The 24642-nt window shown below is 41.6% G+C and overlaps 1 protein-coding gene across 2 annotated transcripts in view; it reads left to right on the plus strand.

Moving 5' to 3' along the window:
* Positions 1-24642, plus strand: part of PI4KA (phosphatidylinositol 4-kinase alpha) — a 119171-nt gene that overhangs the window by 6602 nt on the left and 87927 nt on the right. For both annotated transcript variants that reach the window (XM_075216171.1, XM_075216180.1), the window contains exons 3-12: positions 70-163; positions 1124-1212; positions 5385-5457; positions 7594-7853; positions 8537-8603; positions 9970-10118; positions 10921-10986; positions 17396-17492; positions 23341-23532; positions 24508-24608. In XM_075216171.1, the coding sequence (XP_075072272.1) occupies positions 70-163; positions 1124-1212; positions 5385-5457; positions 7594-7853; positions 8537-8603; positions 9970-10118; positions 10921-10986; positions 17396-17492; positions 23341-23532; positions 24508-24608 (1188 nt within the window). The remainder of the gene's footprint in view (positions 1-69; positions 164-1123; positions 1213-5384; positions 5458-7593; positions 7854-8536; positions 8604-9969; positions 10119-10920; positions 10987-17395; positions 17493-23340; positions 23533-24507; positions 24609-24642) is intronic.

A 24642-nucleotide genomic window follows, 5' to 3' on the forward strand; every position in this document is an offset into this window, starting at 1 on the left:
AGCTATCCGTTACATAGAAGGCAAACTATTACTTGTTGTATACAATAATCTGTTTATATGTATTTTTAGCACAAAGAAAATATTGTTCCACACCTTCTGAGGCTTCTGAGAGGTCTTCCAAAGGTACAGTGGATAGAGGAGAGCACAGCTCGGAAAGGCAAAGGTAAGTTTATCCCCAAATATACATTCTTCCTCTGTGAATGATTTTGTGTCTTTACAGAGCGTTCCAGTTTTGTAAATGTCTTAATTTTTGCAGTTAGGCCCTCATCAAACAAAAGTAACCAATTTTCTTTCTTTTAAATGCACTATACCTCAAGTAAATACATGGTGTCCATGCCCTTATTGTTGTGAGCAAAAATAATTTATTCTCTTGTAGCTGTTCCTATTATATTCTTCCATCGCATTCTATTTGAACATAGCAGATGGTGGGGGATAATGCTGCCTTCTCCAGTTTGCATGGTCCAGTCCAAAGCCCTAATGGTCCTCCTCTCCTTGGGAATTGTGTGACATAGGGGTGCTTCACCTAACAAAATATTGTGAGAGAGCTGCAAAGTGATCCTGTAATATTTTGAAATATGAAATGATATTCCTACATGTAGTGCTGGACACCCAGGCAACCATGTCAGTTTGCCTTTTTATTTTTCTATTCATATTATAGGCTTTAGATTAGAGTACACTTGTCAGTCACATGTCAGGGTTTGTGTTCTAGTACTGTCACCGGTACATAGGCTTCTATCTATGTGTCTGTATAAGTGTCATTTCCAATATTGGTCAAAGAGCCAGGGTCATCTTTCAGCTTCTTCATGCAGACTCGGCTTTGTCGGACCTGTTACAGCTAACATTAAATAAGAAATTTAGATGATTCCAAAGAACAGAGTAGTAAATAAAATATGAAATTATGTTTCAGGGAGGATGATGACTAGTTGAAACCAAATTAATTGGATTACATACTTCTGAAGATTTCATGTAATAACAATTGAGTTTTGTGTAGATGAGTGTAATCTGACCCTTTATTATGGAGAGCTCTGGCAGGTTGCCATCTGCATTTACCTTTGCAATGTCAGATCATTTGAGGGGAATTATTAATATTATTCACTTTTCCTGTCCATCTTATGTGTGACAGGTACACTTCCAGTGGCAGAGACCTTCAGCTTCTGCCTGGTTACCTTACTGTCAGATGTTGCTCATAGGGATGTGACCTTCAGAGGACAGGTAAGATATGCTTGGGTTTTATTTTTTTGTTTGAGTCCTTGTTTCTCTGTGACTTTAGTATTGATTCCAGAAGTTAAATTTACAGAATAGATGTTATTTAGGTGAACCTGTGTAATTGTACCACTCAAATTATGCTTTTGAACCTGGTTCAATATTGTTTCCAAAAAAAAAAGAAAATATCAGGCACTACGATTAATATACTTGTAAAATAGTGTCTAGGCAATCTGCTGTTATAAAAAAAACAGTATACTGATCCCTGTCTACAAACAATAATAAAAATAACCAAAGAATGTGCTGACATGCAAATAAAATAATATGTTTATTAAAATATGTGTAATAAATGACAGATCCCTAACTACTGCTGACGCCTTCAAAACAATAATGGAGCAAACAGAGTCCTAATCACTGGGAATAATACCGTCAGCAAAAAGGAAAAATATTTGATGTTCACAAAATATAAATACAATATAAATATTTGTATGGTGCACAAATTGATAAATTCATATGATCATGTCCAACTAGATCTAGAGTCTGATGTTAATACTCCTTTTAATTTGGACACAATAGGAAATATATCAAGTTGCGTTTTGGAAAAAGTGGAGATGTTGCCTATAGTAGCCAACCAGATACTAGTTATCATTTTGTAGAATGTACTAAATAAATGATAACTAGAACCTGATTGGTTGCTATAGGCAACATCACTACTTTTTCAAACCCATAGCTTGATCAATTTACCCCAATGTGTTAAAAACTCATCCTGGAACAATTCTGGAATCTTTTATCCCTGTCATTGTCTCAGGCTTATTTCTTTCCTGTCCAACATACATGTTGTTTAATTGTTTGGCCGTATAAGGATTACAGGAAGAGTTTTTAACTTTTTGTTAAAGGTATTGTCCCATAGTGATTAGAACTGTGTTTGCTCCATTATTGTTTTAGGTGTCATCAGTAGTGGGGATCTGTGATTTATTATAAATATATTTATTTGCACATCAGCGCCTTCTTGGTTGTTTTTATTATGGTTCAATATTGTCCTGAATCTTTTGTATACTTGGAGAAGGGAAGTGTAAAATACAGTATAGAACACTAGAAACACCCCTAACTTCGGTGTGCTTCTACTGAGAACTAAACCCAATAGAACTGTAGCATACAAACAGCTGAAACCTGGGATAGAAGCACAATCAGCAAAAGAGCTTCAGTGTCTGAATACAGACATGAAAAAAATGACTGCAGGTTTCTGTGGGCCCACAATGCAAATATTAAATTGTTCTAAAGTTGGAAGTCTGTGGGGCCACTAGTGCTGAGAGTAGTTAAGGCCTTCAGTTATATACACGTGTATACATTTATCAAAACACGAGTTCATTCATGCAGCGTGCATTGACTGTTTGGAAAACACGCTTGACATGAAAGTGATGTTTCCTTAATATGTGAAATTTAATTTCGCTGCAATACATATTTATTCCACCAGATGGCACCTTGTTTGTGTTTATTTTAACTCTTTTTCTAAGATTGACAGGGGTTTGTCTATTATACTGGACCCCATACCCCAGGCAGGTCAGGATGAGCCCCAGTGCTTTTCAGTATAGGGCTGATTGCCTCGGGAAGGGATTGCACCAGCTCTATACTGACCAGCCTGTGTGTTAGTATAGCAGTTTGCTCCCATGCTTGTGGTATCCCTGCTCTAGTGAAAAGCAGCTGAGGCTGTCTAGTGCCGCAAAAGGGGAACGCTGTCCTTTTATTTATTTTTGCTTTACAGACCTATGAGCATCTGTGGGAAATCAAGGCGCAATTGCGCTAATAAAGCTATATTTGTGCTGCAGAGCAACCATTTTGCCATCTGTAAATAACCTCCACTAGTCAAATAAAGTCTATCCCATATCAGGTTGTTTTTTTTTTGATGATCCCCTGTGCTGTTCATTATGGGGCAGGTTGCCTCTTGGACTGGTGGTGACACTTCTTTTTACTGCAACCCTCATCGCCCTGCTCCTCATCATATCTTTTGTAAGTGAGCAACCGTTGTGTCCACTCGGACCAAATATGCTACCGATTCATTCATTTAAAATGGTGTAATTGTTATTTACGCAGTGTAAACTGCAGTCTCACTGTGATTTCATATATTTACAACAACTCAGCAACAAACCATGTGGTTAGCCATGGTATTGCAAGTTAAACTTATCAGTGATTTGGTGTTTGGTATTAAATATTACAGCGAGTAAGTTTAAAAAGACATTTAAACTATCAACCTTAATTCATAGAGATATATACAATATGTTGTATATTATATGTGGGCAGCCACTATATAAGGTGTAAGTTTTGCCATAAAGAGAGAAAACAATATCAAACTGTGATAATACAAAGATTTGGAAAATGTATGGGTGTGAATTGTGAAATTTGATTTATAATATATTTGCTTGAATGTGGTTGGTGTCTAGATCTTCCCAATTTGGCCATAATGTGTGTACATATAGGTACAAGCCCATTCATTTGGCCCATACTCCACAAGTTGTTGTTGTGTGTGGCTTAAGGATAGGTTCATACGTGAATTAGACACTAGAGTAACAAAATATTTCTGTCAAATTAAAGGTGCTTAAACCTTAATGACTGCAGCAGATTGTAGCTTCATGAACAGACATTTTTTTTTTTGTTGCTTGTTAAACAACAATAACTTTTTTTTTTATTTGTTGTGGTATGAATGAATTTGACATTGTATTATTTGTGTCGCAACTTCTTCTTATTCTTAATTTGTAAGGCACCACATTGCCCTGTAGCGTCTGACTGTCGGGAAAATGGGACATGCATAAAACAGGGACATACAAGGTAGACAAAATAAATGTAGACTTGAAAACAAATGATAGGGAGGCCCCTGCTCATGAGAGAATTAGAATGTAAACTCTAATTGGCAGAGGCCACAGGCAAAACAAGAGGAGCGAGTGTGGCTCAGCGTGGGAGGGTGCTTATTATCGGTAGTATAAGTGGGAGTAGTTCAAGCGCTAATAGAGAGATGGGTGTTCAGAGAGCGTTTAAAAGAATTGAAGGCTGTAGTGGAGTCTGATTTGGCGTGGTAAGGAGTTCTATAAGTGGGTAGCTGCAGATGAGAAATTTGGTAGACTGGAGTGCGAGGTGGTTACCTGAGATGAGGCAAAGATCAGAGGTAGATCTAAGACGGTGAGCGGGAGTATTTTGAGATGAAATTTGAAATGTATGAAGGGGTGAAGTTGAGGGTTTTGTAAGTAAGGTTGAGTAATTTCATTTCTGGAGAACACTGGAAGCCAGTGTAGGATTTACAAAGTGGTGCAGCAAATGTGAAGCGGCGAGAGAGGAAGATCAGTCTAGCTGCAGTATTTAAGATAGGTTGAAGCAAGGATAGATCAGTGAGGAGATTGCCCGATAAAAGGAGGTTGCAGCAGTCCAGACGGGAGATGATTGGAGACTAGAAATATTGCCATTATACGCTCTTTTGATAATCAAGATGCTACTAAAATTTTATCTAAAGTGAAGGTAATGAGATTGGGAGACTGGGGAATTTATGGTGTCATTGATGGTGTGACAAAACGAGTTTGAAAACACCTTAACCAGCCTGTCCCTCGTTTCTCACAATATGTGGTTTATAACATGTACTTTTATAGCTCTGGTTTTGTTCCCCAGCTCACCAGAGTACAAGTGCAGTGTCTAATTACATGTGGATAAGGGGCCATTGTAGCTCATTGTAAATATGTATACTGTTTATTGTATATTGTTGATATTGCAGTAAAGCTGTTATTCATTGGTCTTAAAGTGTAGGCAGGTGGGTTACGGCTATCCAGGATACAGGTGAGGGGGCTGTAGCTACAATCAATCTCCCCCCTCCGTTCTCTACAGGAAGCATGGAACAGCTGGGGACCCTGGGACATCACAAAGTAGTGTAAGGGGTTAATTTCAGGAGGGGTTACAGAAGTGGCTCAAAAATCTTTCAATAATAGTATTGTAGATTTATTCTGCACAGGAGACATCTATAAAGGTATTTTTCGGAGCCGGTACTTTTTTTTTCTTGGGAGATATATTTATATTATATTATATTACGTGCGTGCATGCATGTACATACTTTGGTGTGTGTGTTTTTTTTGTTTTTGTTTTTGTTTTGCATGTGCTCATATTCCCCCCCATTGCTTTAATAGATTATATGTGTTTGCCTTTAGATACTGGAGACAATCCTGGATGTGATGCAATGTCTGCTCGGAATGTGCCAGTCCCCACAGATCACAGACAAAGGTAACTTTTCAGTGTACAGAGACTTAAAATGTCACATACATTTGTGGCTAAGAATATGGATGGGCACCCTTGGAGTTGTTTATAATAATGCACCATTTCTTCTATTGTTGAAATTCAAACAAATATTTTGGAATGCACATTCTTTGGTTTGCAGTGGAATAAACGAAAAATCAGAAAAATGTACTAAGTCATGGCTTACAGCTTATCCCACACAGAAATCCTTAAGTGGGCCAGGCACAATTATTGGCACCTTTTAGAATTCGTTAGATATAATTGGATTTCAAATCAGGTTTTCAGTTGCAGGTGCTTGCAATATAAAAATCACTCATTAAACAAGCTAGAGTAGAGAAAAAGACTCATTCTCCTGTTTTGTGTCACTGTATGTACTATAGTGACCATGGGGAAAGGATAGACATAATTGTTTGAGGAGGTCAGACAGAAGATTGTAGCCCAGCATGGACAATCTCAAGCCTAAAAATCAATCTCCAGAGACCTCCACGTTCTAGTTTCCACTAGAACATTATGAAGTTTAAGGCTGCAAGGGAAATCTTGTTTGAAGATTGCAGCATGTGATTATTCGAATGGTGGAGAAAGCACCTTAGTCAGCTTTCAAACAGATTCAATCTGACCTTCAGACAAAAGGAACGACAATTTCACTCACACCATCCATTGCCAATGGAGTGAAAGGGGTTTATATGGTAGGTGACCACCACTGCTGACAGAGACTTCTAAGAAATCCTGACCGGAGCTTTCCAGAACTCCCCTGAAGAAGCCAAATTCCGTCTGTGAGAATGTCCTTTGACAGATGAGATCAAATTAGAGTGTTTGGTAAAGTGCATCATCCCTATGTTTACAGAAAGAAAAAGGATGCTTTCAAAGAAAAGAACATCTTCCCTACAGTCAAAGATGGAGGAGATTCAGTGACCGTTTGGGGTTCCTGTGCTGCATCTGGCTCTAGGTGTTTTGAATGTGTGCATGGCATCATGAAATCTGGAGTTTGCCCATCCATTTTGGGGTGCAGTGTTGAACCCAGTGTCAGAGCTGGGTCTGTGTCTAAGGTCAGGGATCTTTTAGCACCCAAGAATGGTTCAAGACAAAATGCTGGATTGTTCTGAAGTGGCCAGGTCTAAATCCCATAGAACAGTTATGGAGAGATCTGAAAACAGCAGTTGGGACAAGAAACCTGGGAAATATGGACCAAACTGCCAGTGGAGAGGTGCAGGATGCTCATCCTTGGCTATAAGAAGCGGTTGATTTGTAGTTATTTCACCCAAAGGATGTGCTACCAAGTATTAGCTCTAGGGTGTCAATAATTTTGTCACTGCCATTTCTTCTAATATGTTTATTTAAAACGATACAATGTATTAAATTCAGATTTAAAAACAAAGGTTCTGTATATTAATGGAGAGAGAATTGTGGAGCCCAAGTGCTGCTGTTAATTTCAATTTATCTTTTGAGGAAATTGTAAGTTATTTAAAATAAGTGGAAGGGTGCCAATATGTAAGCATTTTGCTACCCATTCATTCTCTTGGGAGATTCAGTATATCTGTTTCTACAGTATCTGTAGTATTAGATACTGTAAATACCTTTTTTTTTTTTATTATTATTATTTAACCATTTCATGACCAGAGGTACTTTTGCATCTTAATGGCCAGAACAGGTTTTGCATTTTGTGGTGCCTCGGGTTCACCGGAGATAACTTGTATTATTCTAATGATACAAATATTATTTAATTATATATATTTATTTTTCCAATAGAGAAGAAATGGTCATCATTTTGTAGCATATTGCATAGGGTGGGGGGTCTTATACAGGTCTCCAATCTATTTATTAGGACCTTTGCACTCTGCATGGAAATGCTCACCACATACTAAACGCATTTAGAAAACAGACTCCACTTTGATCGCTGTGTGTAATGATCACAGGACTAGAATGATTCCTCATCCCGCCACTAGATCCCTTGTCTGGCAGTGGTGGTCTAGGCTTACAGAGGGTCACATCAGGATACAATCGCCAGGGAATGCGGCCCATGCACATACAGGAGTCTGTCAGACTAAGTGTTGATCTATTGTCTTTAGAAAACAAGCAGCATTTGATGAAACGTACTAAATATTGTTTTGCATTTTTTCCATGCAGAATATCTGTGCAAGTATGCAGTGCCGTGTTTGATTGGTATCTCCCGGGCATTCGGAAGATACAGCAACACAGAAGAATCTCTCCTGTCCAAGCTCTTTCCCAAGGCCTCTCCTCAGTCTTTGAAAGCTCCAGAAGAGCTGGAAGGGATTCGTAGACGCTCCTTCAATGATTTTCGATCCATTCTCCCAAACTCGTTGCTGTCTGTGTGTCAAGGGGACTCACTGAAGAGAAAGACTAGCAGTGTATCTAGCGGGTCACAGGTACACACGCAAACTCATTTTTGACACAATCTGCTGAGGAGGTTATGGACACACAAACATTTTCACCTACATATTGACAGAGGACCATCATGTGAAATATCTTGCATGTCAAGAGCCAGCATTTCACTAGTATGTTCTTACCAATATGTTCAAAGTGACAATAATGTTGACAATAACAGTGTATTGCTTCAATTACATCACATTTTTACATCTAGTAACTTAAGAATTTGTTAATGCCATACTCCGGATTGTGTTGTTAATTAGTAAAACGGTCCCCCTCTGTTGTTCTCTAGATATTTCTTAGGCTTTTGACTTTCCCAATTAGAAAACCTTAGAGAAATAGAAAAGAGCTGGATTTAAGGCTGCCCATATACATGAAGATCAATAGCTGCAGTCGGCTGACCTGATTTTCAGGTGGCCCCAATCTTATTGGTCTTGTTAAGAATGACACGGAGCGCACACGCACAGCCAACAGACACCAAACTGTGCATTCAAATCACTGTGTATGTGAGCAGCTTATGTTTCACATTAGGATTGGCATTAGTGGGCTGTTTCCCCATCTTCAAATGAATACTGCGTTAACTGTAATATATTTATTTTCCCCTAATTTACAGTTATGTATTAATAAATGAACTGAATTTAGAATAATTATGTTCAGCTGTAGCCTTACTTTTTCTTTGCAGGTTAGCCCTGATCGTATTGTCCCTCCCCCTGGATCTCCTGCAGGGTCCTCCATTCAGTACTTCGAAGGTAAGGTAGCAGATTGTGGCCAGAACTTCTTCTCTAATCCTCATTTTTAATATTTTTTTTTTTTTTATATAAAACATCAACAGATTATGCAGGTCTGTACAACATGGGGATTATATTCAACAGGTTTCTTGCATTGACATAATGAAATAAAGGATGGCCCTTTACATCTTCAGAAATGTTTACCTTTTTCAATGTGTCCTTTATTCTCCTGCAGACATTTCCAAATTAATGGTAATTTCACCCATAGATAAATATAAGACATGGAACACAATCAGCAACATTGCCATACTTTAAAAAGAAATGAGACATACTTCTGTGTTTTGGGAGACTTTAGAAGTTATTTTCTGTTTTTAACACTGTCATCTAGACATATACTTATTTGATGCTTTACAGATGTTGTTACCTGTCTAATCACATGTAACTATCTTATGTGATCCTTTGTAAAACTCTCTCGATTAGTTGTTTACGAGAGTTGTTTATCAGCATTATTCATAGGTAGTTCAATATCTCATTTGCATATTATTGGTGCAGATCCTGTTTCTTACACATCATGTGGTCTACCTATTTAAAGGACCACTTAACCCTAAACTTTAAATGTTCAGAAATGAAGGATGAACTTAAATTACTTTGTTCAATGTCCTCTTAATATTACACAACAGCTCTGTTAAAACTTTTTACCTCGCTTCTCCATTACAGACAGCTGTAGATTCTCCCACATCTTTAGGGTAGTGTCCTAATGCGATCTGAAACCAGTCGCTGAGAATGCAGTAGTTTGAGATACTGTGACATCACTGGCTCTGCCCCTGTGTATGAATTCATCAATCTACACAGTGTATTTCTGCAAAGCAAGTCTATCAAACTGTCACACACTGTGCCTGCTGAGTTAGAGAAGCTCCTCCCTCCTAACATGGCATCCCGCATGAGGGACTTTTTAGTTCTTTGTTTAAGTATTATCAAATCAGGTATTTCAGTTATATTATTCAGCTCAGTAATATACAGCTTTTGATAAATATTAATGCTAAATACTGGCTTTAATTGTTCTTTAAATCGAACACACCAACACAGAAGACACAGTATATATTATACACAAATTAATTAATTAATGTAATCTATTTTCTAATCCAAACGTTTTAACCCCACTAATAAATACTGGAGGACTGATTTTATTTAGTATACCGCACATAACCTTGTCTTTTGGTTTGAACTATGGTTGTCATATTGAGTACACCCATGTATTTTGACTTCTATATTTTCTGTCTTTGTTGTTTTATTTGATTACATTTGAATAAATGTGCTGCTGTTATGCATATAAAAACAAACACTATTTGGCGTCCATTTTTAAATGCAGTATTTACCATTCTCATAGGCTCCTATCTGCCTGATGGCAGCGCAGTAGATCCAGATTATTACCTCACGACTATAAGCTCCAGCTTCTCCGTCTCCCCTCTTTTCACTGGTGTCAGCAACAAGGAGTTTGACATCCCCCAGGAAACACTGCGTCAACTACTGTGCATGGTAAAGTCACATGATCATTACCACTCTTTGCTTTTCATTCATTCTTACCGAAAATAGTAATCCTGCAACAACGCTTTATACAGGATGGTCTATTAGTGATGATCTTTAAAATCCAGTACAGATAACCATAATCTTTTTGTATGAGTCACTGTGGCACGGTTGTAGCCACTCATTAATTAATCGCTGTTGACATGAGAGCATCCTTAAAATCTGCCTATGAGGGTGCTTCACTGTTTGGGAAATGCACTAATAGAATATCAATATTGTTTCAATTGATCTTTACCAAATATATTTCTTGTGTATTACCAAACATTTTAATGAGGAGGTTCCATAAATCATACGAATTTGTCATATTTTTACAATGTGTTGTCCACATATCAAGACACATAGGTACTAGCACTATTAAGATACATTTTCTCCCTATATTTTTGAGCACTTAGTATCACATGACATCTTTTATTTCTCCTCCTATATTATTATAAATAGGACTTGCCCAGTAGATCACAAACAGACTGAATCTTGGTATGTGTAGAGAAACTATTTTAAAATGTATTTAGAACGGATAAAATGTTACATTTTTAGTCAGCACTGAAACACAAACAGCGTTTCGGTACTTGATTCTGAAATTTTTGCCAAGTTATTTCTAAGGCTAGTTTAATTAATATTGTTATGTAGTTTACTGTTGCAGCTATATCTTGGTTTAGTTGATCTTATTCATTATATATAATTTTTGGCTTTCAGTCACATTAGGCTTTTCTCTAGTGTTGATCATGACTTTGAACTCCTATTTGTTTCCCTGTAGGTGAAGCAGATCGTGGCAGAGCCTGTCTTGAGTTCATTGGATTGTCTGATCACTGAAGTTACAGAGGTACTGTTTAAAACTATGCACTTTCTCCTTCATAAGCGTCATGGGAATACTAACTAAGGAAGATCATGGGTTTCTATACATATGAAACAAACTTAAAGAGATCTGCCACCTATAATGTACTTACCTTCCCAAACACCTTCTTAGAATACCTATTATTAATTTCTTTCATCCAATCTAGGTAACACTGCTACCATGGGGTTGTATGAGGGCACTATAAGTTGGCACTTAAATAGTTAACTAACTATTCAACAGAACTCCTCACCTCTGCAACCCCTTGTAGCTCCTCAGTGTTTTGTTAAGTGCCCAAGGAGTTGGGCTTATTTCTGGCAGCACTGCAGCTATTCTCTTGTTTTCATCTTTAGTTTGCACTTTTATTTTATACAGGTTTCATTGTGATCAGCATTGTTTTCTTAGCCTGTATCCTTTACAGGTGGATGAGTATTCTGGTGGGAACAGGTACCTAGGGTGGATACACCATTCACACGTTTGGCCTGATATACCAATCTCCTTGTACCTGACTTGACCTGCACTTGTGGAAGACACTACAGTAGAGCGTTTCTTAAAATCCATTATATAGCAACAGACACTTCGATTAGGTCCATGCTTTCTTTAGCTTGGGTGGCTAGAGGGATGGAGACCTCGTCAGACCGGCTTGCGGACTGTCTGCAGGATACTGACTTGCCTCCCTGGCACTGCATCTGAAGGAAGCCTCAGGGTACTACTATGAGGCATCTCAGAATGCAACATCTGTCTCTTCCTCTGTCTCTGCATCAGCCATTGCAGGAGGACGGTATGGTTGCGTTCATTAGGTGCTGATGTGGAATCGAAGAAGTCCTTGGATTATGTGGGCTAGCTTCTTTTTGGTCCGAAGCTGGTATACATGATCTGGCAGGCTTCGAGCGGTAATAGTACCACCGTTTCTGTTAATACTATCAAACCACGTTGATCTAGGTTTGGCCCCTTCCGTCAGACCTTTCGAGATGGCTCTGCTACCCGTGGAAAGTCTTCCAGAGATCACTCTTCTGTTCCATGAGGCATCCACGTCCTAAAAATCCCTGACAAGCCCACAGTCTGACGGGGCTACCCCCTTCCACCTCGAGGCTGTTCTTTCTGGGACCATTGGGCTGTTTCCTCTAACAAGGTGGATCAAGGGGATCATGCAGCAAGGTTATATGATGGCCCTTCAAGGTCGACCCTCTCTCACCTCTTTTTCTCCACCATGCTTCTGCACGATGAAGTGTAACAAATGGCTATGTTCCAGTCGACCTCTTGACTTCTTTCCGCGGATGTTATCTTCCATGTTCCAGTAAGGCAGAGGATTTCTATTCAAACCTACTTCCTAGCCCTCGGATCATAGCAGTCGTGGCCACACGGTTGCGTTCATTGGGAGTATGCATAGTCCCTTCTCTGATCAATTTCCGTCTTATGGGAGCTCTGGTCCTCTTGGTCAGGATCCCTATTTCCAATGGCTTCTCAGACTCTCTGGTTGTTGCCCAAGTTAAGACCCTCTCTCCATTGGTGGCTGGTGGAGGATCTCTTGACAGTGGGCAAGTCCTTGGCCCCATGGTCCTGGATGCTTGTCACCACGGATGCCAGCCTTCTGGGATGGGGAGCAGTCGTTCTTCACCACAGCCTCCAAGATCTCTGGTCAGCTCTGGAACTGTCTTTCCTGATAAACATCTTGGAGCTCCGAGCCATGCTGCTAGCACTTCAAGAGGCTCAGGCACTCCATCATAGTGCCCCTGTCCACCTTCAGTCACACAATGCCACGGCAGGGGTGTATGTCGTTTGGCAGGGCGGCACCAGGAATGCCAGCATGATGTAAGAGGCTAGCTGGATGTTGTCCTGGACAGACCAGTTTCTCCCGGTGATGGAAAATTGGAAGGCCGACTACCTCAGCAGTGCTCCCAGGGGAATTGTCTCTGCACTTGGAGGTGTTCCGTTTGTTGGTCCAGAAGTGGGGTCTTCCAGACGTAGACCTCATGACGTCTGGCCAGGTTCTGTTCCAAGACTAAGGAGCTCTTGGCATCTGCTGTGGTTGTCCTGATCATGCCATGGGAGTTCTGCTTGGGCTACCTGTTGTCTTTCCCCCCCCCCCACCCCCTTTCCCATCCGTTGCTTCCTCAGGTTCTCCGTCTGATCAATTGGGGGGTGTCTGACTGCCAGTGACCCTGATCGACCCCAACTGGCCCTTGCTGGGCCTCGTACACAGACATCCTGCATATGGAGGTGGATCTGGGGTGTCGTTGACCTCCTTATGACTACTTTCTGCTACAGGGTCCTTTTTGGCACCAGGACCTTCCTTGGCTGGTCTGTGGAAACGGGGTGCTACTGGACTGAGAACTTTGTATTTATCACCTGCTTCTCACGGTTTAATGTACTTTTTAATCCTTGGCCCAGTGTGTGTGTGTATATATATATATATATATATATATATATATATATACACACACCAGAGCATCAGTGTATTATGTGTATTATTATTTCATGTTATTAGGCACATTTTGCTATTACCTGCAATATTGTATGTATTATAAATATAAAGAATATTGCCATACTGTGTGAAAATAACAGGACAACAGCAGTCATTTTGCTAGTGTTAGCTAGTTATGAGGGGCAGCTTAGGTTTGGTTTGTAATCAGAACAATGTCTGAGTAAACTAGCTGGCAGCCAATGTTAATTAGCTAGGTCAACAGGTAATCTGAGAGGTAATGAGGTTAGAATTTCTAAATTATATGCAATGTGTCTCCACAGTAATATATTGGGTGAAATAGCATTGGGAAATGTATCAATATACATGTTATTGTATCAAAATGTATTACAGATTCAGATGGTGTAACACTGCTGATACAATGTGTCAAAAGTCTTATTGTTTCATGTAAGCGTGCAGTGTCATTCCCTGCTGTAATATTGTAACCCCATGTTCAGTGTATCCAGCCAAAATAGCTAATTGAGTTAAGCCATTCTATTGTATAATCAAGGTAACAGGGACAGTATGTCTAGCAGCTAAAGTGTCCCTACTGTAAGGGGGAGGTTTGAGACATTTGACCCCATTTGCTGTGTATACAGGGAAGAATATAGGGAGAGCAGAAGGTCAAGGGGGCTATTCTACCTTGGAGGATTCTGGTGTGCAAGACATCAACAAAAAGGACTCTGGGCCAGGCATCGTGGTGCACCTGGAGGAAACCCTACCAGGACAGGGTCGGTGTGAGCTAGTAACCCAGGCTGGGCGACACTATAACTGTTTGCTAATCGGTAGTGGTAATATTGCAGGAGGGTAAGACTCTGAAAGAGACAGAGATTATTATTTTGGAGTGCTGATTGCAAGAGGCTGCTGGAGGATACATGCTACCATTTACCCTGTAACTTGTGAACGTCTTGTGGTGGCGTGCTGTCGTAATAAAGTCTTATTTTGGATATATTCTGGTCTACCCAAATGAGTTGAATCCCACAGAGGGTAACTGCCATCCCAGCTAAGGGTGGTATCCTCACTGCTGGCTTTCATGGTGTGACTGTTGAAGCCAGCCTCTGGAGGTGCAATGGATTGTCTTCACCCATGTTGAAGACCTGGAAGCCGGTCTCCACTCAGAATTCCCACAGAGTATGCAAACCTACGTCCGTTGGTGCAAGCGACGGACCTGTCCTAATGGCAGTCTTTGACTGTTCTAGTTCCTTGCTTTATTACTAGATGGATTGTCTGTGAGCCTTCGACTTTGCTCCTGGAAGGTGCAGGTGTCGGCCCTTTTAATCTTTCCAAAAGAAGCTGGCATGGATTCCAGATGTGTAGACCTTCCTCTAAGGGGATCATTTCATCTAGCCCCCTTATGTGTCACCAACGGCGCCTTGGTATCTGAACTTGGTTTTTGAGGACCTTCTGATTCTCCTTTGAACCACTGGAGTTGGTGGAGCTCAGTTTCCTGACATGGACAGTGTTCTTTCTCATCGCTATCGCTTCCAAGAGGGGTGACTGGGAACTTGGTGCTTTTTCTTGGTGTTTGTCTTATCTGGTGTTCATAATGACAAGGCTGTGTTTCATCTACCTCAGGTGATCATGTTCCCGGTCAGTTGGCTGGCTACAAAACAAACCATCGCTAGGTGTATTACTTGCACTATTGGTCAGCCTTATGTTCATTCCGATCATTCTGTGCCTGGTCGTTTTGCCCACTCATTCCATGCACTTGGTGGGCTCTTGGGCTGAGAGCAATGGGGCTCTGCCAGGTGACCACCTGGTCCTCTATCCACCTTTTTAGTGTTTTTGGTCTCCTGATGCGTGTTTTGGCCACAAGTTTTTGCATGCTAGGTTGACAGAGCATTCCCTCTCTTAAGAGGGCTGCTTTTGTATGTTCCCATGGTAGCAGTATCCCCCCAGATAGGATTAAAGAGAAAAGAGGATTTTTATACTTATGTTAAATACGTTTCTCTTATTTCATGTGGGGGGACACTGCGTTCCCTTCCTTTTAGCTCTTCTGTTGTTTACTGGTTGCATGTTGTTTCTGGCCCTTTGTACTTTTCAATTACACTGAGGAGCTACAAGGGTTGCAGAGGTGAGGAGTTCTGTCAACAGTTATATTGAACAGTTAGTTAACTATTTAAGTGCCAACTCCTCTCATACAACTCATGGTAGCAGTGTCCCCAGATGGAATCGGAGAAACGGATTTAACGTAGGTATAAAAATCCTCTTATTTGACAGCCATAATTGACTTCTAACCATGGCCCAGTGATGACTACCAAGGCTCTGCACAGTTTCCAACCCTCTGTAAGCTGTTATGCTTTCCAGCATCACGTGCCCACTTGTTACCTATAATTGAATATTATACTATGACAGCAGTTCTAGCAAATGCTATAAAACACAATAATCGGTTACAAATGGGAGGTGAACCGGGAAAGCTGGCCAGGGACCACTGCTGTGGTTCCTTTCCTCCCTGGCATCCAGCCGGCTCTTCTGGAAAGGTGGGTTATAAAGTAAATATGACTGGTAGTAAACCTTAATATAAGGTATTCTAATGTGGAATGGAGGAAAATATATTTTAGTTGGTCAACTAGTTTTAAGTTTTATTTTAAGGTACATTGATTAGGGTCTGAGCAACTTCCTTCTTCCCTCCCTTTCTCCTCTTCCCCTCCCATCCCATCTTCAGTTTATTAACACATAATGGGGTTATATGAGCAATGCTTTTTTTAATATTTTTCCCCTTTCTGAGTTTGTCATATGGACAGAGTATTTCTGTCTGACACTTAGCTGACTATGCATATTTTGTATATGTTCTCTGCTACTTTTTTTTCTTCTCTGTACTCAAACATGTGCAGCCACTCCTGGGGGTAAATGTATCGTCCTCCGATTCATGCAGGTCGCCAGAAATCGGCGACTTTGCAGTGAAAATTGAAAGCAGCGATGGCTTGTAAAGGCAAAGTTGGCAACAATGATATTTTATACAAATGAAGTGTAAAAAAAACCCGAAAATATCAGAAGACACTCAATGAGTAACATATGCAAATCATTATTTATGGTTCCACCGAGTGATACAATAAGAATATTCGAAATGGGCAGCAGTTTATGATTTGCATGCCAGGACACAGACTTGTCTTTACAAGCCATCGCCGCTTTAAATTTTCTCTGCAAAGTCGCCGATTTCTGGCGACTTGCATAAATCGGAGGATGATATATTTACCCCCTGGTGTGTGTGTGTGTGTGTGTTAAAAGTATCTGATTTGTTTATTAAAATAGCAGCTTGAGGCATTTAACAACTTATACATAAATACAGTAATGATAGATTACAGTTTAATATATTTTGTCTATTTATAGTCCCCTTTAAGTCATATATTACTGATAGTGTTACCACATTTCAGATAGAATAGCAGCTATATGCTTAGGAAAACATCTGGCTGCTGTTCTATCTCTGCAAGACTAGAAATCTGCAGCATCAGTACCTCTCTATCGTCTTTCTCATGTATTACTCTGAAGGACAGGGGTATCTTTGTTAAGGAAAGAGATTTAAATAAAAATAGTTCACATTTGGGTCTTGCTAAAAGATATCTAGTAGAATTTAGACTGTAAGCTCTAATGGAGCAGGGACTGATGTGAATGAGTTCTCTGTACAGCGCTGTGGAATTAGTGGCGCTATATAAATAGATGATGATGATGATGACTCTATTATGAGTATTTATCTTGTTAATTATTGGCTTTAAACTACTCTGAAAGAACTATATTCAGTGGCTGATTTTAACACTTTTATTTCATAACAACACTTGTCCGGATTTTGCCATGTTTTACAAATGTGTGTTAGTGTTGTGCTTAAATATTTTTTTTATTGCTATCCAGATTATTTCTTTCCTCTTTCTACATAATTTAACTAAAACCTATTTCTTGGAATGTGTCTTATGTTATTTTTTATTTATATTTTATTGGTTTTAGGCAAATCCCAATGCTGATCTTTATTATAAAACGTTTAGTGATCCTCTCTACGTTGCAATGTTTAAGATGCTCAGAGATACACTGTATAATATGAAAGGTAAGTGTCTATGTTTTTGGGAAACACATACTTATCCCCATGTTCAGCTACATTATTAGAGAACATGGTACTGTTGTGTTTTAGACTTGTACAGTTTATTATGTTCTAATCTCTCTGGATTTCTGTTAAAGTCTGTATGTGTCATACATTTGGTGAGGGTCTGGATGTCATGTAATACAATATAACGGTCAACTAGTGGCCGTAACTCTACATATAGTGGCCATAGTTCCACAGCCGGACACTTAACTAGCACTAGGAGCTGCTTGTCTCTGGGGATGGGGTATGTAGTTGCTGCAGCACATCTTTTTTGCTTATGCTGTCTGGCTCAGGCTAATTAACATGCCATAATCACCCAATACATGCTGTGGCTGTCCTACGTCAAAACTACATCATTATATTAAACATCCATTTTAAAAAGGCTCACTAATCCAGCAATACAACCAGGACAGTTCCCTTATGTACTTTGCACCGTAGCACTGAAAGTCTAATTTCAAACATTAATGTACACTTTATTCTATTTTAATATTGTGTTAACAAAGTACGTTAAAACATTTCTCACTGCACATGTAAGGGGAATGGGGACCTGCCACATTGACAAATGGTTATTTTATCAATCCAATCTACCTATCCTTTTCTCTTGTCTAGCTACTTAACTTGTTTGACTGTTGAGTTCAATTTCATCTACCTATTTATGTCAAGTCCTTCTTTCATTATTATGGTTGTTCTATTTCTGCATTGATTAGCCTTTCACTGTCTCTAATTCTCTCATCTAATCTGGGGGACACTGCTACCATGGGTTGTATGAGGGGACTGTGGAGTTTGGCACTTAACTAGTTAACTTGTTAATTGTGACATGCTGACAGACCCCCCTCCCTTCTGCACCTCCCTGTTGCTCCCCAGTGTACTGTAAGTGCCCAAGTAGTTGGACTTCTTTAGCTGAAAGATTTTTCTTTCTTGTTTCTTAATTACTTTTATTTACTTAATTACAGATTAATCTGTAGTTTAGTAGTAGGGCTTTGATACAGCAGAGATTCCAACGCTGTCTGCAGGGTCCCCCTCTAAGCCTGTAGCGGTGGCACCCCCAGCAGCGATACTGCCACCAGAGGTAAACGAGAGCGCAGATTTAGGACCTGCTGGTTCTTCATCTTCTCTCGCTCTCCAAGGCCCACCATTATGGAACCTGCATGGTCCACATCCTTAGTGAGAAAAATTGAAAGATTAAACTGGATCCTGGACTTGCCGAGTCCACCCCTGTCCAGAAATAAGCGACACAAAGCTAATCATCGGTCTCTGATTCAGAGAGATCGTCTGAAGAGTTCCCCTTAACTCTTGGATGAATCAGACTCCCCACAGGTCTCTGACCTGGATTCTCGCAGGAATCAGGGCATTGAGGACCTTGTCCTGGCAGTACGGCACGCCCTAGACCTCCTGCACATAGATAAGCCCAGAGCAGTGGTCCAAGGTCTGTTTCCCCTTCCCCCCCCCCCTCCCCCCTTCAGCGTAATTGAAGGAAATTGCGGAATCAGCCTGGGTACATCTCTACCGTATGGTATTGGTACCACGGAGGTTCATCACCATCTACCCACTACAGCCGGATGACCTCGCCCGTTGTGAACAAATATCAAGAGTGGATATGCCAGTGGCACGACTGGCATGACACACAACGCTTCCAGTATTATTATTATTATCATTTATTTGTTAGGCGCAACAAGGTATCCACAGCGCCGCACACAGTACGAAGTATTCCAGTACCAGACACAGCCACCCTTCAGGGTGGCACAGACTGGAAAGTGGAAGGATTTATAAAATCCATCTACGTGGCAGCCGGAGCCTCCTTTTAGACCCATGCTGTTATCAGTGTGGGTTGCGAGGGCCATGGAATCTTGAGCTAACCAACTGACAACGGGATTACACAGGATTCTGACCTGCATTTTCTTGCTCTGAACCTAAGATGCTTCAGGAAACTAGTATGAGGCAGCCTCAATGTCCTCTTTGGTGTCTGCTTCTGCAGTGGCAGCTAGAAGAACTCTTTTGGCTTTGGTCCTGGGAAGCCAATGACGAATCTAAAAGATCCCTGAAGGCCCTTTCTTGTTTCTGGCTCAGTAATTTTCGGCTTAAAATTAGATCAAATTATTTGTCAGGCTACAGGTGGTTAAAGTACATTTCTGCCTGTCAGTGTGTCTAAATCTCGGGTACGGTGGTTCAGCTCTTTTCCACTGCCCTTTTGGGGTGGGGGGGGGGGGGGGGCTCCTCCGTCAGTCAGGCTTGCAGATGCTGACCTTTTGGATCCATATGCCACTCCACAGAGGAAGGTCTTCATTCTCCAACAGGCATCCCGCCAAGCTTCCAGAAAAAACGGCAGCCTGATTCGCCCTTCTCTCCTTGCGGCTGCATGAGTGGGCAGGTGTCTGGGGATATTCACAGAACAGTGGACATAGTCCTCTCCTGATCCCTAGATTCAGGGGATCATGACAAGGGGATATGTAATAGATCTCTCCAGTCGGGCCCCTTGTCATTTTTTCACAACATCCTTGCCCGTTGACCAGACAAGAAGACGGACGATACACTGCATCAATTCTTTCAGTAGGGATCTTCTGCCAGGTCCCAGTTAGTCAGACGCCAGGAATTCTACTTCAACCTGTTCTTGGTTCCCAAGCCGGATGGCTCCTTCTGGCCCATTTTGAAGCAAAAGACTCTAAATCTGCACCTGAGGGTGGACAGATTTCGGATGTAGTCTCCTCATTTGGTTATAAATGAGTTGGAAGTGGGAGAATTCCTGGCATCTGTAGACAATTGAGATGCCTACCTTCCTATCGCAATATCCCAATATGAGAAGAACACCAGACATTTCTCCGCTTCGCGGTAGGAGCAGCCCACTATTAGTTCATGGCAATCCACTTTTGCCTCTCCAAATTATTCACAAAACTTGTGGCAGTCATGGCTGCTTGTCTTCATTCCATGGGGGTGAGAATAGTGCCCTACCTGGACAACCTGCTGATCAAGGTTCCCTCACATCAGCTTCTGCGTCACCACCTAGTCCTCATCATCAGGGTTTTGGAGCTCCATGGTTGGATCATAAATCTTCAAAAATCAAAGATAATACCAAGCCAGTGGATTACTTTCCTCGGCCTCATTATGGACACCAGTATGCAGAAAATCTTCAATCCAGAGGACAAGGTTTTGACCTGTACAAGACACAGCGATCTGGGTTCTGGTCAGCCACAGGCCCTCCATGCTCCTCTGAATGAGGCTATTCGGGGGGAAATGGTTTCGACCTGCAAGACAATCCCCTACGGAAGGTTCTTCTCCAGATGCTTCCAGTGGGCTCTACTAACGAAATGGTCAGGCTCGCCTTACCACTTGGAATCCCAACCAATTAGGTTGTTCCCGAGGCTTTGTTATCCTTCCAGTGGTGGATGGTCGGGGACCACCTGGGTGAGGGTAAGTCCTTTGCCCCATGGTCCTGGATCATCGTCCCCACGGATGCCAGCCTGAGAGGCTGGGGCGCAGTGGTACTTCATCTACGTCTTCATGGCCTTTGGACAGTACAGGAGGCCTCCCTCCTCATAAACATTCTGGAATTAAAGGCCATGCTGATGATGGTCCTACGAGGGTCCAGGGGTCATCGGTCTGCCTCTTATCACACAACGCCATGGCTGTGGCGTATGTCATCAAGCAAGGCGGGCTAAAGAGTACAGGGACAAAGGTAACCGTTCAAATCTTGTCTCGGGTGGAACAGTTTGTCCCCCCGTGTTAATTCCAGGCATTCAAAAGTGGGAGACCGACTATATAAGTCGCCATGCAGTAAGCCCGGGGGAGTGGTCACTCCATCTGGAGGTCTTTCAGATGTGGTCCGGAAGTGGGGTCTCCCGGATATTGATCTCATGGCATCCAGGCACAACCAGCGGGTTTCCAGGTACTGCTCAAGGGCCAGGGACTTGGTCGCAGTGGATATTATGACAATGCACTGGGAATTCCGATTGGGTTATCTCTTCCCTCCCATTTCACCGGTTCCCTGCGTCCTCCGGTGCGTCAAACAAGACGGGCTTCCAGTTATATTGGTGGCTCCCAATTGGCCACGCAGGGTCTGGTATGCAGATAATTCTATTCATGGCAGTGGGCCAGGTGACTCGTCTGCCACTTCGCGATGACCTCCTACTTCAGTGCTCATTTCGGCATCAGGGCCTGCCTCGGTTGGCTTTAACAGCAAGGCTTTTGAAGCCATCCCCTGGCGGTCCAAGGGCTCGGAAGCCAGTTTCGGCTCGCGTTTATCACAGGATCTGGCGCACCTACATTAAGTGGTGTGAAAGACGGGTCCACCACACGGCTATCTTTTACTTCTCCTGGCTACTGGTCTTTCTCCAAGATGGTCTGGATGCCGGCCTCCGCTTGGAATCATTGAAGATTCAAGTCTCTGCACTATCTGTATACTTCCAAATGTGTCTGGCGTTCATGCAAGACATTCTGACCTTTTTGCAGGGGGTTCTGCACATTCAGCCTCTCCATGTTCTGCCCTGGAATCTGAATTTGGTGCTCTCCATGCCTCCCTCTTGAACCCTTACTGTCGGCAGACCTCAGGTTCTTGACATGGAAGGTTACGTTTCGTGTCGACTCAGAGTGTTGGAGATTGGGGTCCTTTCCTGGAGAAAACTATTTATCTTCCACTCGGATAGGCCGGTGCTATGGACTTACCGAACTTTCAATCAAAGGTGGTTTTTGGGCTTCTACATCAATCACGAATATTGTGGTCTTGGTGTTCCAGGACGCATTTTATATTATCTGGACGTGGTCAGAATTTTACGTGTTTATGTTCAGCGGACTTCATGAATTTGATGTACAGACTCTTTTTGTCCTGTTCGATTCCCATAAACGGGGCTGCCATAAACATGCATTTCTGCACATTCCACCCGGTCGGTGGGGGCCTCTTGCACTGCGCGGAATTGGGCTTCTGCGGACAACCAGCTCTGCCGGATGGCCTCCTGGTCCTGGGTCCACACTTTTACCAAGTCTTCGCTAGCTTTGGCTGTATTGTAGTTGGTATTTTGTCTCCCCTTCCTTGGGGCTTTAGAATTACACTGAGAAGCTACAGGGAGTTGCAGAGGGGAGGTGTTTGTTAGCATGTCTCAATTAACAAGTTAACTTGTTAAGAGCCAACTCCTCGCTTCCCTCATCCAAGTCATGGTAGCAGTAAGCCCCAGATGGAATCAGAGAAACTGATTTATCCCAAGTATAAAAATCTTTTTCTTCTCTTGTTTCTCTCTTTCTCAATAACAGTTTGAATTCTTTCTGTTTTAGTCTTTAATAATTAGATTAAGGGGGAGTTGGAGTTTAAAGCTGGCCACACACGTTGATGTAAATGGTTGGTCTTACAGTTTGACCAGCCAGACAACATGCTGCAAGACCAGGTCGCAGTGTGCACCTGAGCTATCTGTGCAGTCACATAGAAAAGTGCCCCTTTTTACTCCCGGTTTGGCTAAAGACCTCACTTGAAGTGCTTACTATCTTTAGCTGACTTGATTCTTCCTCCCTGCTATTTCAAATCTTATGAAACTGCAGACAGACAGTACAATGGTCAACCAATTTGGTCAGCGTTGACCAGGTTGGCAAATTAAACTTGCATGTGTGGCTAACTTAAGCTATAATTTATAACTCTGTCAGTTAAATGAACAGATTTGTATTGTAAACCTTGAAGCTTGCTCTAGTAATCTTGAAAGCTTGCAATCTGAATCTGCTACATTTCCTACATAATTAAGATTTCCCTTAATGTCAGTCCTCTCAATTATAAAATTACATGGTTGCTTGTAAACTTCTGAAAATGGCGAATGTTTGTTCAACCTTGTCTATTTAGACCTCCAGACCTCATTTGTAAAGGAGATCCACGACTTTGTACTTGAACAGTTTAACAGCAGCCAGTCTGAGTTGCAGAAGATACTACATGATGTGGAGAGATTACACAGTCAACTTAGCCCTTTGAAGCTGAGGTGTCAGGCAAACGCAGCCTGCGTGGACCTCATGGTGTGGGCAGTGAAGGATGAGCAAGGTAAAAGGATTACCACTTACACTACAGTCATGGTCATATGCATTTCTTGTTGGATTAAAATATTTTTTTAATGAGAAAGTAATTTGTTATTTTTTTTTTTTTTTTAAATTCTTTATTTTGAATGGTCAAACAGGAAAAGGTATATATAATACGAAGTCAAAAGTTTACAAAGTATACATAGAAGGGTGTTAACATTGTAATGTAGTCTAAAGAAAAAGTTGTTTTTTTTGACAACATGAGAGATACATTGACCAAATTTTCCTTTTATACTTTTGTATAAATGTAAGATACAGCAATGGAAAAAGTAGAATGGAAGGGGGAGGGGTGAAGGAGAATTAGGAGGGAAGGGAAAGGGAAGACCACAAAGGTTGATGTATGAGTGTAATCGGAAAGGAGGTGAGATTATGAATGTTAGAGGGCCAGGGGATGGTGGGACGGGGACCGAATCCTGCCCGCCGCACATGGGTCACAACGGAGTCATTAAGGGCCAGAGGGGAACGAGCGTGCTGCGAACTGCCAAGGAGCCCACACTTGGTTGAAAGCGTAACCTCTATCATGTAAATAGTACGTAATTTCTTCCATGGCTGCTACGTGCCAGATTTGCTTTTTAAGGGCAGAGAGAGATGGAGAAGAGGTACGTTTCCAATTAAGGGCTATAAGGGATTTAGCGGCTGTGAGGATATGTGCAATTAGTTTTCTAGACAATTTATCAAGGTCTGGGGGGGGATAACATAGGAGGAAGATCCAGGGGTCTTTCGCCACGGGAGCCTCAAATAGAGTGTTGATAAAGCCATGGATCGCGTCCCAGAAGGGGGTGATAACTGGGCAAGTCCACCAGATGTGTAGCATTGATCCCCTGTGGCCACAGCTCCGCCAGCAGTCGGGTGGTAATTTGTTATTTTAATACTGAATGTCTTCCCAGACACTGGATTGTATAATTCTACTGTGGAGACTCATTTTTGGCTTCTACCATAGGTGCAGAGAACCTCTGCATCAAACTGTCTGAAAAGCTGCAATCCAAGACATCCAGCAAAGTCATCATAGCCCACATGCCGCTCCTGATCTGCTGCTTACAGGTGAGCCTACTAAGTAGTCAGCTGTTTACACCTT

The sequence above is a fragment of the Mixophyes fleayi genome, chromosome 1 (genome assembly GCF_038048845.1).
Source record: "Mixophyes fleayi isolate aMixFle1 chromosome 1, aMixFle1.hap1, whole genome shotgun sequence".
Taxonomy (NCBI): domain Eukaryota; kingdom Metazoa; phylum Chordata; class Amphibia; order Anura; family Limnodynastidae; genus Mixophyes; species Mixophyes fleayi.